The sequence below is a fragment of the Heliconius melpomene genome, chromosome 16 (genome assembly GCF_056956725.1).
Source record: "Heliconius melpomene rosina isolate 202511_hmr_F chromosome 16, ASM5695672v1, whole genome shotgun sequence".
NCBI classification, from domain to species: Eukaryota; Metazoa; Arthropoda; class Insecta; order Lepidoptera; family Nymphalidae; genus Heliconius; species Heliconius melpomene.
Window position 1 is genome coordinate 927,183 of NC_140404.1, and position 14,701 is coordinate 941,883.

The following is a 14,701-nucleotide window of genomic DNA, read 5'->3' on the forward strand; positions in this document are numbered from 1 at the left end:
GTCAGACACTATGCCACTACACGATCGATCTACGACGATCTTAATGATTTTTACTTTATTTTCTCTTAAACATGATAGTTATATCTGTTTTTAGAACATAAGTGTTTTATTCGATAAAATTACGTTACACGAGATAATAACTCTTATGTTAAAATAATATAATTCACACTACAGCAGTTATTAGAAAAAAAAACATAGTCTAACAAAAAAACATTGACACGGTAATTGATTTAATATTTATTATAATTATTATCGATAGTTTTTGCTTGTTAGCAACTTTCACATCACTCGAGCGCATTCGCGAGCGGACAGTAACCAAACTGTTGCCGCTTCAATAGTACAAAGAAAAAATTAAAAAGAACAATAAGTGTTAAGATTAAACGGAATAAAGTGTAAATAACGGGATAACGTGAAAGTGCAAAGTATTTCTATAATTAAAGTGAAAAAGTGTTAATTTTGGCATTAATTAAAAAAAATCATTTAATACAATTACATTATTAAAAAAAAAATTAAAAACTTGGACTTTGAGGTTTAAGGTAGTTAATCATTAAATATACAAAATGGGCTGTAAACTATCTCAACTAGCGGCTTCAGAGTTCAGCCACGACCCCTTCGACCGACCGCCCCCAGCATCCGATCCGAGATCACCTCTCACAGCCAAACAGCAGTACTGTATAATGGCGTCATGGAAAGGGATATTTCGGCAAATTGAGAAGACTGGCATTATCTTGTTTATCAAGTTAGTAATTACTATAAATGTGATTGTTATAGTAGCGCACTGAAATTTGTCAGCCGGAAAAAAAAGTCATTTCTAAAAGTATATAAAAGGAGCTGTGGCTAATAGTCCTACGAAAATTAATTCCTTTTGTAGCGATTAATTATTTTTTTCATTTTCGCTTTCAGTACATTCATCTTTAACAATTACTTATATATAACAAAATAAATTATTTTCTCTCCGTCCTCTCAAGCTACTCTGCTAAAGATACAGCGTGAAGCCAAAAAAACGCTTTTTTCCTCATTATAGCGTAGACGGAGGGAACCTAGTGTTAAGACACTCCGTTATTCAACACACAATGTCTTCATCTGTGAATAACCTACAATCTTTCATTATTTCTCCATAATCATAACAGTATCGGCTACCAGAAGTTTATTCATGGCATGGCAAAGTCTCGTCAAGTGAGGCAGAATGAGCATTGGGGTCACCCATGTTTGCAGAAGTACACTCCAATACTATATTAATTAATTTTGTACTTAGTGACCTATATTTAATAAATATTTTATAGGTCTGAATATGTAACGGGTAAAAACAGTGCGGTCAACGAGTCGTGGCCTAAAGTTAGCTGAAGATAGCTGAGGATTTTAATTTTACGTTTTTTTTTACTTTTGATTTTCTTCCCAAGTGAACAATGGACATGAGTTCGTAAAACTTAACTTCAGGCTAACCACGACTTGTTGACCGTACTATACTCATGGAATTAATATCAATAGAATTTCATGCAGGAAAACTAGAGGTATTAAACTGTAACATTGAAATTGAAAAACGAAATGTCTGAAGATAAAGTAGGAAGCGATATGCGTAAGGCTGTATTGACAAGAAATTGGTAATTTCGTTGACATTATCATTTATGGTGGGATTACTTGAAAAAACTGATCAGCAGCAGTTGATTGACGCTTTTTGTAGGAAGTGTCTAGGAAGTTTTTTTTGCAGAGAGAATATAGTGTGAAGATACTCATTGCTAGAGTGAGAAAATGAAAACGTTTAATTTCATCCCCTCTTTAGCATCCCGATCAAATACCTATTATAGACTCGACATCCACAATAAATTATATTATTAATACAAATTACAAAATACCCTCTATTTCAGTACTAAAGGAACAATAGTCATTGTAAGGAATCACAAAGGCAAAAGACTTGATTAGAGCGACGTCTAGGACATACATACATATGTAGGAACTCATGCGCCTTTTTCTTTGACATCGCTTCTTTGATAGAAGCTTAGTAACTCTAAGCCTCATTACATTTACACACGAACAGTATGTTAATACGAAGATTATTAGACAGGTTTTTTCTACTCTTTTTTGCGTAAAAAAATCTAGTGATAAGTCGCTTTTTATCAGTCAGTCCGCTTTTCATTTTACAATAATTTTAATTATCTATTCTCTTGTGCTGAATTTGTATATTGTGAACTAGTTGTCGCTCGCTATTTCTTATGTTTTCGTTATAACATTTGTTTTGAAAAGTTCCCCCGTGTGGGTATCGAACTCACAACTATCGCGATCACTATTTTTAAAATATTTGAAAAGGAAACACTAAAGAAAGAAATATACTATTTAGAAACGTAACTTGGAAGGTTTCCAATTCCAATGAAACGCGGGTTCAAATCCCGCTCAATTTTTTAAACGTTCTGTCTTCATTTAACGTATATTATATAGCATGCAATTAGCACAGTACGTGGATATACATAGATTTATTAAAATATTCCATTGTCTAAATACATGTTACAACAGCTTTTGTTATTTTTCAACAAAAAATTCAAAGTTGCAAGTCAACTTTGAATACAAATGAGCACTTAACTAGGAGAAGACTAGACGATCTGAGGACTCACTTAATATTCACATCACGATGTAAAATATCATAAAATAATATAGTATTATACAACTGTAACTGTTTAATATCCCGCATATGGTAGGAGAGAACACTTCCATTCTCCACTGTCTGACGTAATCTGGAGGCATTGAGTTTTAAGTGGCGGAACTTAACGCCGCGCTTTACCACGTAACCAAAGCGAAGAAATGAAAATATTAAAAATTTCATTTCTTTAAGTGGAAATCGAACTCACAACCGGTTGCGTTTACAGTCGCATCTTTGTGCCCCTACGCCACGACTGGCCTGTACTGTCAGTCACTTACACATATTAAAACAAACGGACGAGGCCGCTAGTAAAAGTTAGTAAGCAGTATTTAGTAAAATTTCACTAAACAATTTGCTCTTCCCCATATAACCTTTACTGGACATGTTCAGAATTAATTACAGCAACAAAACATTTATGTCGTATAAATGTTAAGCGCCCCTGGGATCATTTAGAGTTGAAAGTGAACTTTGTAGTATTTTTTTGTAGAGTTTTATGCTATATACCTGCACATAGGATGGTAGACTAAGGGAACCTGGGGACCTCGTGTTAGTACACTCCGTTCCCATTAAGACACGTTCCACATTTTCTGATTCTTTTTTTGATAGATGGGTAGGTAGGTGGAACCTTTCCAAAAACACTCCGTTGTGCTAATGTTAAGGCACTCATTTCTCCACTTATTTACTATTTTTTGAGATCAAGGTCCAATTGTGGAACATATCGCCACCCTTTGTCCTATAAGCTAAAAGAAGAAATGAAAATGATTCGTTTCCAATATTGGAAATCGAACTCGCAATTATCGCGGGTGCAGTAAAACGCTGTGTCACTGGGATAAGGCGGCAATTATGTAACACTACGACTTTTAAACCTATTGCCACCAGTACATAATTTTTATAGTTTCACGGCATACGGAAGCTGAAAACCTAGTTAAGACAATTCGTTCCTATTAACAGAATTCGGTTCCCTTTCTTTTCCGCCGAATTCTGGAGACTCGCTTTTACCTCATGACAATTTTGCCATACTCACAGCAGAAACAAATCCTACTAAATTGATATTATACATATATGTTGTCCTTTTCATATATGCATATGTATAATTTCAATAAATTCATTCATTTTCCAGCAGGATATGAACCTATATCTCTCGGATTACACACCCCAAGCGAAACGTAATCCTGGTGGATTATTTGGAATATTACGCAGAATTTCAATATATTTTTAATCCTTTGTGTGTGTACACTGTACATACAGTATATTATAAAACACGTGTTTCTGTACATGTGTAATATATAATATCATAAAGAAAAAAACGTTCGGTCTCGCCACTGAAAGTGAGGATCAGAAGTGCATTAATTTAATGGAAATGGAGTGATTTATTGCCATGTTCCTTTTCCCTACCATGCTATGTAAGGGACACTGGTAACAAAATAAAACGTAGCATACTACTAAAAAGATTACTTCCCCAAACGGAGATTCAATCGAAAATATACACTGTACTACCATAAAAAAATATAAGGTAATAATAACCTAGCCATCTCCTATCATTTCATAGTCATTCACTGAAATCTTTAAAAGGACATCGTCTAAATAGGGTAAGAGTACATACAAATCAAACAACTTTATTCACGTATAAACCGTAGCCTCTTCTGCGGATACAGTCCCGCGGGTCGATCAGACCCTAGTGTGGGACATCACGTATTTTATTAGGGTGAACATCACTTTACCATGAGAGTAAGAAACGTTTGCTGTTGCTATTTGCTACTTTCCTATAAAAGTTTGGCGAAGTTGCTTTCAAAATATAATTAAAGGTTTTCTGGTTCCCTTTGCCTACTCTGCTATGTACTCATCCTGTACTCAGAGAGGATTTCTCGAAATTTTCCTCTTAGTGTCCATACACTCCTTGTGAGAACCTTGGCTTGCTTCAAATGTGTAGAGTTTTTAGCTTCACGCTACATCCCACAAATATCCAGAACCTCGGATTCCCTCTGCCTATGTGTGGGAATCGAACCCACTATCTCGATGGTTTCTACTACAAAATGCTTAATATACGTAAATTTTAAACAGATCGTTGCACTAAAACATTTTCCCATTTCCATAATACACATAACACGCGGTCATCTAATGTGAACTAACTTCAGTGCAGTTTCAGTTAACTTAGTAATTAATGTTAAAATATACAAACTGGCAGAATTTATTGCTTTTAATTGCTGCCTAACTAAGTAAATTAAATTTAACTTTCGGGTTCTCTATACCTTACATTTATTTAATATCTAATTTATCTATAGTATGTATTAAATTTGAGGCAGTCGTTGCGCAGTGAGATAGATTATGTCTGTAATCGTGATGGTTGTGGGTCCGAGTCCCACTCGGAACATCTCCTGATAAAGAGGCAAACCGAGGTGTTGCTTTTTCAGGTGAAGCTGAGGTGAAACTAAAAAAAATAACATACAAAAAAATATCTCACTGTGAGAGTTGACCAATTGTATATTATTCTAAATAAAAAAACAATAAAAACTCAAAAAGGTAAACTCCAAAAGGTAACTCATAAAATAAACATAAAAATGTAATAACAAAGCCCATCAGAAACAATCACAATACTAACGTTTCTATACCGAGATTAAACCTCGGATCAAAGGATGGAGGGTGGACGGAGGTGGAATTAACTTCAAAACTGCCGCGGCTTTTAGTTTTACTGGAGATTTACATTTTATAATGTCCAACTAATTAATAGTTCCCGTTTAAATATTAGTTTAGTGTTTGATTTCCTGGACGGTCACTTTTAATTTAATTTATTTTATTAAATGGATACTTAATATTTATTCACTTGGTTTGTCGTCAATTAAGGATCGAATGTTAAGTCGTAATATGGCTCTTAAAGTTTAGATGTAGGTTTGATTCTCAGTAGAAGGAAAGACTGTGGCTTTAAAATCGAATATTATCTCTGCAAAATGTTTTGTTCATATGCTCCTTAGGGTAAATCTATAGAGGGTAGAAGTAAGGAGAGTCATCTCAAATGTAAGGAGAGCTGAAAAAGTGTCCAGCTACAAACACTAAATAATAATTCAAAAACTCTTCAAAATAGCGTTAGCATATTATGAGAATTAAAAATCTTTATTCCAATAACTTTCAACGGAACAAATAAGAGGGCACATTGTCTAAGAAACTCTTCAATTGAACCACGGTGGTTTAATACTACCTCTCCAAAGACAAAGTAGTTGGAACATCTACCATACAGTCCATCTGCATGAGTCCCGCCGCCGCCGGTCACGAGCTCACTTGAAGAAACTTGTTACAAGTTGAAAATCAATTCCAACTTTGCGAACACACATTATTAATCTAACTATCCACTGTCTTTTGTTCTATTTTTTTACTATGTATGTACTTTCACGCTGTATCCCGCATGTAACAGGGTGAACTACGGGAACTTTGTGTTAAAACTCTGTTCCTACCTACTCTACGATGAGTACCTACTCAACAAGATAAATCTTGTTACGGCCGTGAGAAAATGAAAATTATTAATTTATTCCGAGTGAAAAGCAAATAACACATCAAAATGACTAAGTCCTACAATAACATAATTACATCATAATAGCTAAGATATAGGATTATTTAGCTGCGCTATACATCAGCTAGGCGCAGACCCTAAGGTCCACATCGTTTGTTCGGGCAAAGCAAACTATCTACGTCCTTAAACAGCTGTGTTTTATTTGACGAGCGCACTTCAATTTAATTGTACTACCAAGTGGAGTTTGGGACCAGTATACTTCGTATATAAAATAGGTCATAAAATCCATACTGTACTATAGGTACTCTATACAAATCTGGAACTTTTTGTGACTGAAATGTAGCGCGTGTTAAATTAAATTATTTACTACAATTAGTTAATCATAAATTTTCTGTTTTCATTATTCTCTATTTAATTCTATTCTTGTCTTGTTAAGCTAAAGCACCTCGCTTGTTCTAGATTGTTCGAGGAAAACGAAGAACTGATGCACCTCTTCGAGAAGTTTCGAGAACTCAAAACAAAAGAAGCCATAGTCAGTTCAGCAGAACTAGTGGAACACGCCACTAAGGTGATGCATACATTGGACGAGGGCATCAAGGGCTTAGCCGATATGGATTCGTTCTTCGCTTACGTTAGACACGTTGGAGGTACTCATCGACAAGTACCTGGGTTCAAAGCTGAGAATTTCTTGGTAAGATTGGTTTTGTTATAGTTTTACGAGCTACACATAGTCAGCTAAGCGCTCAGTCCCGCATGGAAAGACAAACAAAAAGAAGACAGAGTGTACGTAATATTATCAGACAAACCGCGGCGTTCAGTTCTACTACTCAACTCGCAATGTTCAAAAATTTAATGGTGCGGAGGTGGAGGCGGAACCCTAGGTACCCTCTGTCCAATCTCTGGTATATGTTTTGTCTTGTTATCAGACCGAAAAAATTACCTACCTAGTATAACATTATACGAATTAGACTTTTGCTAAAATAAAATTGAACTCACGACCACTCATTCATTACCCAATGCTCCATTATTTATTAAAGCCATAAACGGTAAAACATTGAGAAATGGTTTTTGGCCAACATTTCAGACAGCGAAGCCATTTTCATTATACAGAAGGCTTAAGGAACATCGATACCTTCGTCTTAGTACGTTTGTGTGTAATTAAATGATAGCCCGACCCGGATTATGGCTTTCTCACGTAACAAATAGATGAGATATTTCAATTCTATTGTTATTTTACCCTACATACATACATATACATAAAATATGTATGACTAAATCTGTGTTTTAAGATGTTTTCTTTTACTTTCTTTTAATTGTAGCAAATGATCTATTTCATGCTGAAGAAGATTCTTAACTTCTGTTTGTTTCACGCGTATCCTCCATGTAGTACATAAGCAGTGAGAAACTAGTGTTTAACACTCTCTGAAGTTTCTAAATATTGCGAGTTAAGTGGCAGACCTCAACATCTCACTACTACTCCAACGGGAAATGAACTATAATTCCTTCCCTCGAGTGGGAATTTGCAACCTTCCGACCACTTCACAATCTTTTATTTAAATTCTATCATTTTTTTTCTCAGAAAATCGAGCAGCCATTTCTAGAAGCGGCGAAAACCACCCTCGGTGACAGATACACACCCAACATTGAAAACATATATAAACTTACAATACGATTCATATTAGAGAACCTTGTGAAGGGCTACGAGGATGCTGGCCAGGAAAACGGAACGACGGCAACTTGAGATACAAAGAGATTTTGAAATATGATTTTAATATTGATATAATATGGTTTTTTTAAAAATACCTGTTGTATTACATAATTTATTAGTAATTTTTGATTTTTGAATGAATATAATATAATCTATGTGTATTGAAATATAAGTATTATAAAACTTATTGTAAAATTTTTGTTGCCTATTCAGTATTGTGTACGAATTCAGATAAAAATTTGGAGTAATATTGCTTTTATATTAGAATAGAGGATTTTGTATAATTTATAATAAAGCGGGCTGTCAGTAGCTGATAAAACCGGAAATACCATCCCAATATATAGAACCTACTCGTATTATAAGAATGATTGTAACGCAATTTGATCCATTGTGTATTGTGTAGTATTGTTTGAGATCCTTAGAAGGTTTTCCTTTAGTTTTAAGTTTCATTCTTCTTGTTAGTGTGTTACGTATATTTTATTATTATATTATTGATTTCTAATGTGTATTTAAGGCCATTGAGGCCATCGAGGAGCAGCTAGTGTACGACTGTAAACGCAAAGGTTGTGGGTTCGATCTGGTAACGGGGGCTGGCACGACACCTACTGCACGGCATATGTAGCTCAGATGGCCTGATGATGGAGGCAGGCCCTGAATAGAAGTCTTCTTAATAGGATATTAGTAAACCACTCAAACTTGTCACATATAATTTAAAGCTCGGAACACTAACTCTAGGGGTTTGTGGAAAAAACCGTTTTTATTTCAGTATGTTTTTTAACTCTGAATGGATTTTGTAGAAGTTTTCTAGAATGTTAGTTGTATTGTTTTTGCTCTAAATAGCTCTTGAATTTTTCGTTGTATATTTATTTTCTATATAAGTATTATATGTAATACATAATATATTAATGTCATTAATATTGTTTTAATTATATGCTTTTTTCATTGTGTTGATTTCATCGTCATTGTGATATCACTTTTTAAGTGATGGAACTCGGTTTCGTACTTTTGTATACAAACTTTAATATCAACACAACTAAGTTCCCTCTTCCTCTCCTGCTATACAGAAAAATATTAAGCTAACAGTTCCTGAGATTAATTGTCTCCGTCAAACAAACCCTTCAGCTTTATAATATTAGTACAGATATAACCATAGCTATAGCTGGCGGTATGTAGGTAAGCTATTTATAGTCGTAGTAAACTGTTGAAACCTAATGCATCATTGAACAGTAAAACGAATGCTTACTGACATGCTAATAATGCGTACGCAGTGGCGACTGCGGCGGTCTGTGGAACGTAATGGACTTACTTGGATAGGGGGTCACAGATACCAATTAAATTGTGAAAAAAACATTTTACACGATACGCATTTCCCAACTTTTAAGACACAACTCCGCGCACAAAATACGGATACGAACGTAGGCAGAGGAACCTTGGAACCTAGCGTTAAGTACACCTCGTTCTCCACTTTCCGCCGAATTCCGGAAGCCTTAATCTGATTATATGACTATTTCCTCACAAAAAAATCAAACTCACAATTATCGTAATTAATAATGAATAAATATAAATGAACTCCACTAAGAGCCATCAGCGTTTCAACTCACGTAAAAATGTTTACTTCAATCTTTTCTGTTTCCAAGCGAGACCGGAAGGAAATTGAAATATGGACGCCATTAATCGCGCCTTAGTGTAGTCTGTCCTATTCATTATGGAAGTACTTCAAAAAGAAATAAATTGTACGAATGTATAACATTATTTATAAAAAATGTAAGTCCATTTTCTTAGAAAGCACTAGAGTTCTTCTTGCGGATTTGTCTGCAGTTTTGGATTTTTTCTATAATATTTTATCGTGGCAATATCTATGCCTCTTTTTACATTCTAAATCTATATAGTTTTGTATTTTTTTTAATTAATAATCAAAATAAAATTATTATTATAAATATTTAACTTCTTCCAGTAGGAATATATGTGTTATGATAACAATAATTTTAATAAAGAATAATATCTATTATATCATACCTACACATTTCATAATTAGATTAAAATATATTTCGAAAACAAAAAGTAAAAACCCTTTAATAAAAAGCTACAAAGGAAATTTATTGTAATTAAAATATCTGTCAGGGTTGAGTAATATTCTTTTATTTATTCATTAAAAAATTGATAAAAATAAACGTATCAAGGCCCATTTAGGCTATAATTTATGTACTTTACATTAATTGTAGCCTGACTGGCCTAATTTTTGTTATCAGGTAAATACGAAGAGTCCTCGTAGCGCAAATTGGGCTGTAGACTGTTGATATTTGTAGGTTCTAATCCTGTTTGAAGATTTTTTCTGTAATCATATCATAGAACTGAAGAGGTTTCTGGTTGAATTTGCATAGATTCAGACAAATAGAAGTTCCTGAGATTATTCAAGACTTACTAGTGCGAATCAAAAAAATGTTTTTATATTGGATAGTTCGTTTATCGAGGACGGTGTAGGCTATATAGCTACGGTCAGAGTTAACTGGAGCACTTACAATGTTTCATGTGTCATACAAAATTCGTAGTTATTAGGGACCACCCCCACAAGCAACACCAACATTTTATTATTAAATTTTCTTGAAAAGTGAGAGCAGTCGTGATGCTGGGCCACATCGTGGGACTGTGAAAACGACAGGTTGAGAGTTATATTCCCATTCGAAGAAATAAACTATTTAATATTCACATTTCCTTGCTCTGGAAACAATTCAAACAATGCAGCTAGGTATTCCGCTAATCTACACGTAGGTAATACCGCCAGAATTGGGCGAAAAGTTGAGAACGGAAGTGTTTTAATATAAATGTTATGTAACACTGGGTTCCCAGGTTCCCTATACCTAAAAACTATACATACATACATAATAATATACAAAGAGACATTTTTAATTAATTAACTCAGTCGACATGAATCCCTTGCAATACTATATACTACAGAGAGCAGTACCGGCGCTGGCATGTGAGGCACAATCAGAATGGAACAGTATCGCCGCAGGCTGCATTATTGAGCTCATATTGAATAGAACACGATGCTATTTGTATGTATGTACGTTTGTATATAACTTCGATATAGCTCCGAGGAATGCCTGAAAGTACAGGATGATTGGGAGTTCGAATACGTTCCTTTGAAAAGACTAAAGGAACCTAGTTTTTTAGGTCATGGTAACCTAGTGATAAAAGAAATCTGTTTGCCACGCAGCATCAAATTTTTGAGGCATTGTGTGTTGATTTGCGGAACTAAACGTCACTATTTGTCTTTTAATTAGCTTATAAAAATAATTAGGTAATTATTATGTAAAAGTTGAAATCAAACTCACAACCGCGGCGTTCACAGCCACTGCTCAATAATGACGAATTTAAAAACAAAAAAAGATATTTGAAGATCATAAGAGCTATTTCTAAACTTAAAAACATTTTCAAATTCTAAATCTCTCTCTTCTAAATCATTATTTTCGAATAGAATTCAAACCAACAACCAACGTAGGTTGCCTTAAGGAATTTCTCAAGTGCACCATGACGCTATCACATAGCTATTATTACAACAAATGAAAAGAGTGCATATAAAATGTTATTTCATAAGAAAATATTTGCTAGGAAGACTGATCGATTCTGAGGCGTAGCAATATTTACTCGGGGTTTTTGTTTAAATATGAGTTTATACTTTGAGGAAAAGTGAGACTTTGAGCTCCACTACTCAATACTCAATGCCTCCAGGATTCGGCGAAATGAGAGGAACGGAAGTGTCTTAATGGGAACAGAGTATCATAACAGGCATATGACTGATTTATTGATTAATTATTTTAAGTCTATACTGTCTGTGGTCATCGACTCGTCATAGGGACAATATAATATTTATAGAAAGTGTTATCAGTAACCTCCATCGCGTAAGTAGGGAAAAACACAAACAAGGAACAATTCAGAAAATTACTAAATATAAATTATATTTTGAAATTAAAATGATATTTCAAAATTACTCGACTTAGATAGCAAAATAAGTAGAATTTTCCATTTTCTCTGCTGCTTTCGTTGCTCTCACCATTGTTGGTGAGTTATACGTAAATATATCAGAACAGTAATAGTCCTTCAAAGTTTTCATACTAACATCTATGTTTTGCGAACCACATTTATCTCCGAGCGTGTCTTTATTCATTAACTCAGGAATCAAATTACTAAATAATTTATCTTGATATGTATCAAAATAAACTAAATTCGGACTAATTTGGGCCATCCGATAACACAAAGAATCTTTGTCACTATAAAATAAGCATATTTTACAATATTCTGCTAAAGCTCTTATAATTTTCCAATCATAACGAGCTCGTCCAGGGGGAGTTACAGCTGGAAGCGCAAACTGGGTCCTACATTCCATATTCATGAACGTACCGCCAGCTTCCGTATAGGCGCTACCGGGAAGAATTATAGACGAGCATTCAGCTCCTCGGTCTCCTTGGAAACCAATGTAAATAATAGAACAATCAGTCGGTGGTTCCCAATTACAAAAGATATCATCTGCCCCTAATGATATTAAGACTCTTGGACTGGAGCATTTTAATGCAGACAAACCACCAGGCTTCCATCCTGTTTCTAATGCTGCTGCGAAACTAGCTTCCTTTGTAACAATACTTAGTGGATTCCAATCTCTAGGATATTTTAATTGATGTACAAGCTTAATTAACTCACTCATAATTCGAACAGCAGAAGGACCTTGCAATTGGTCGATACTTACCAATATTAAAGGTCTCTTTGCATTTTTCAAACAGTTCTTAGCACATATAATGGTATTGATGGTATCTCCAATATAAGTAACATAATAATTGTAATCACATCGGGGACCAATCGCGTAAATATCACATTCGTTAAATACGTATGCTTGTCTTATTCGAGCATTTAGTATCGGAGCTTCGAAACGGGGATTTGTTCCTACTAAGAGAATTTTATCTGCTATAGCAACATCTTTCATACTTACGTTCAATGAATATCCAGCTCTGATATCTAAACTTGATTGTGAGTAAGAGAGATCACGTTCTATGTAAGTATTTTCTGATCCAATAATATTTAGTAAATCTTTTGCAGCTACCAAAGTCTCTGCATTACAATGAGGACCCACTATGGCCATTAATTTCGATGCGGGTGAGCATTTTATTAAATTCGCGGCCATTTTCAAAGCGCAATGCCAATCTATTGGACATAAACCATCTGAGCTCCTGTGCATTGGTGTCACCAGTCTTTGGATTTCCAAAGAATCAATAGCCCAACGACCTTTATCTGAAAGCCACTCTTGATTAACTTCCTCGTTTTCTCGCGGCAACATTCGCAATACGCGATCAAATCTATGATTCACAACGATATTTGTTCCTGTTGCGTCAGTTACGTCTATAGATTCAGTTTTCTTTAATTCCCAGGGTCTAGCTTTAAACATATACGGCTTAGAAGTTAACGCTCCAACTGGGCACAAATCAATAATATTACCAGACAGTTCGGAAAGAAACATTTTTTCTACGTATGTCCCTACAAGCATTTCTGCACCACGACCAGTAGACCCTAAGACATCTAATCCACATACCTGTGATGCAAATCTGATGCATCGAGTACAGTGGATACATCTTGTCATTTCTGTTCCTATAAGTGGACCTAAATTTTTACTCTCTGAAGCTCTTTTACCCTGAAAGTGTATGTCTGTAAATCGTGTACGATCGTTACCAAACTTCATCGAGAGATCTTGTAAATCACATTCGCCTCCTTGGTCACATATTGGGCAGTCTAACGGATGGTTTATCAATAGAAACTCTAAAACACCTTCCCGTGCTTTTTGTGTCATCAAAGAATTGGTATTAACTTTCATATTTTTGGTAACAGGTAAGGCGCAAGCGACCTGTGGCTTCCACATGCCTTGTATTTCAACTAAGCACATTCTACAGTTGCCAGCTATTGAAAGTCTGTCGTGGTAACAGAATGTAGGTACAGCGATACCCTCTCTTCGTAACGCTTGGAGAACAGTGAAGTAACTCGGTACTGATACAGGTTTACCGTTAATAAACATGTTCGTTTCATTCCGGTTACATATATTACGTACAATATTGTAAACAATGCTATATCCGGTGGTTTTATTTAAAATTCGCAACATTTTTCTATTTATTTTTTACATTAAATAATGATTATAATACTTTTAAATAAATGTTTACTTTATGTAAATTGACAAATTATTTCAAAATAGGCAACGTACTAAACGTCATTGTAGAATTTGGTAAAATAATGCAACCTTTTTTGCGAATCTATTAGTTATTTTATCTTCAAACATTATAAAAGGAATAAATAATATTATTTATTTATTATTATACCTGCAGTTCGGATCTGCAAGTTTAATGTTAACTAAATATTAATATATTTTGTTTCCCTTCACTCTTTATCGCGCATATATTATGGCAGTGAGAACCTTGTGTCCAGTGACTATGTTCTTTATTTTCCTTCAGAAATAAAGATATGAGAGAAAAAGAAGATATAAGTGGCAGAATTCAACCCAATATCTTATTAAAACTAAATGTTGGGTCTCCTGCTCCTTCTCCTTCCTGTAATCAATTATATTTATATCCCCCGTGATGATTCCTGATGGCCATAGATTTTAATTATTTATTTACTACATTAAAAAGATAACGTAAGAACATAGGCCTATTTACCACGTAGCCCAGTTTAAAATATAATATATTTAATAAATTTTTGAACTAAAAATTTAATAAAATTAGTTCTAAAACACATTCCTATTTGACACCATTTTGACGGAGTTGAACCGTGTCTAACTGCATGCGATATGTTGCGGGAGTCGCTCCAGGGAATTTAGACATTA

General features: G+C 34.5%; 1 protein-coding gene and 1 pseudogene across 1 annotated transcript; one reads left to right on the plus strand and one right to left on the minus strand.

Moving 5' to 3' along the window:
- Nucleotides 1-279: 279 nt before the first annotated feature.
- Nucleotides 280-8,708, plus strand: LOC146530640 (neuroglobin-like). Its single transcript, XM_085199137.1, has 3 exons — nt 280-739; nt 6,594-6,825; nt 7,714-8,708. Exons 1-3 carry the CDS (start codon nt 561-563, stop codon nt 7,873-7,875), a joined length of 573 nt encoding a protein of 190 aa, XP_085055263.1. The 5' UTR covers nt 280-560; the 3' UTR covers nt 7,876-8,708.
- A 3,131-nt stretch (nt 8,709-11,839) lies between these two features.
- LOC146530641 (NADH-ubiquinone oxidoreductase 75 kDa subunit, mitochondrial pseudogene) lies at nt 11,840-13,984 on the minus strand (annotated as a pseudogene).
- Nucleotides 13,985-14,701: the final 717 nt, after the last annotated feature.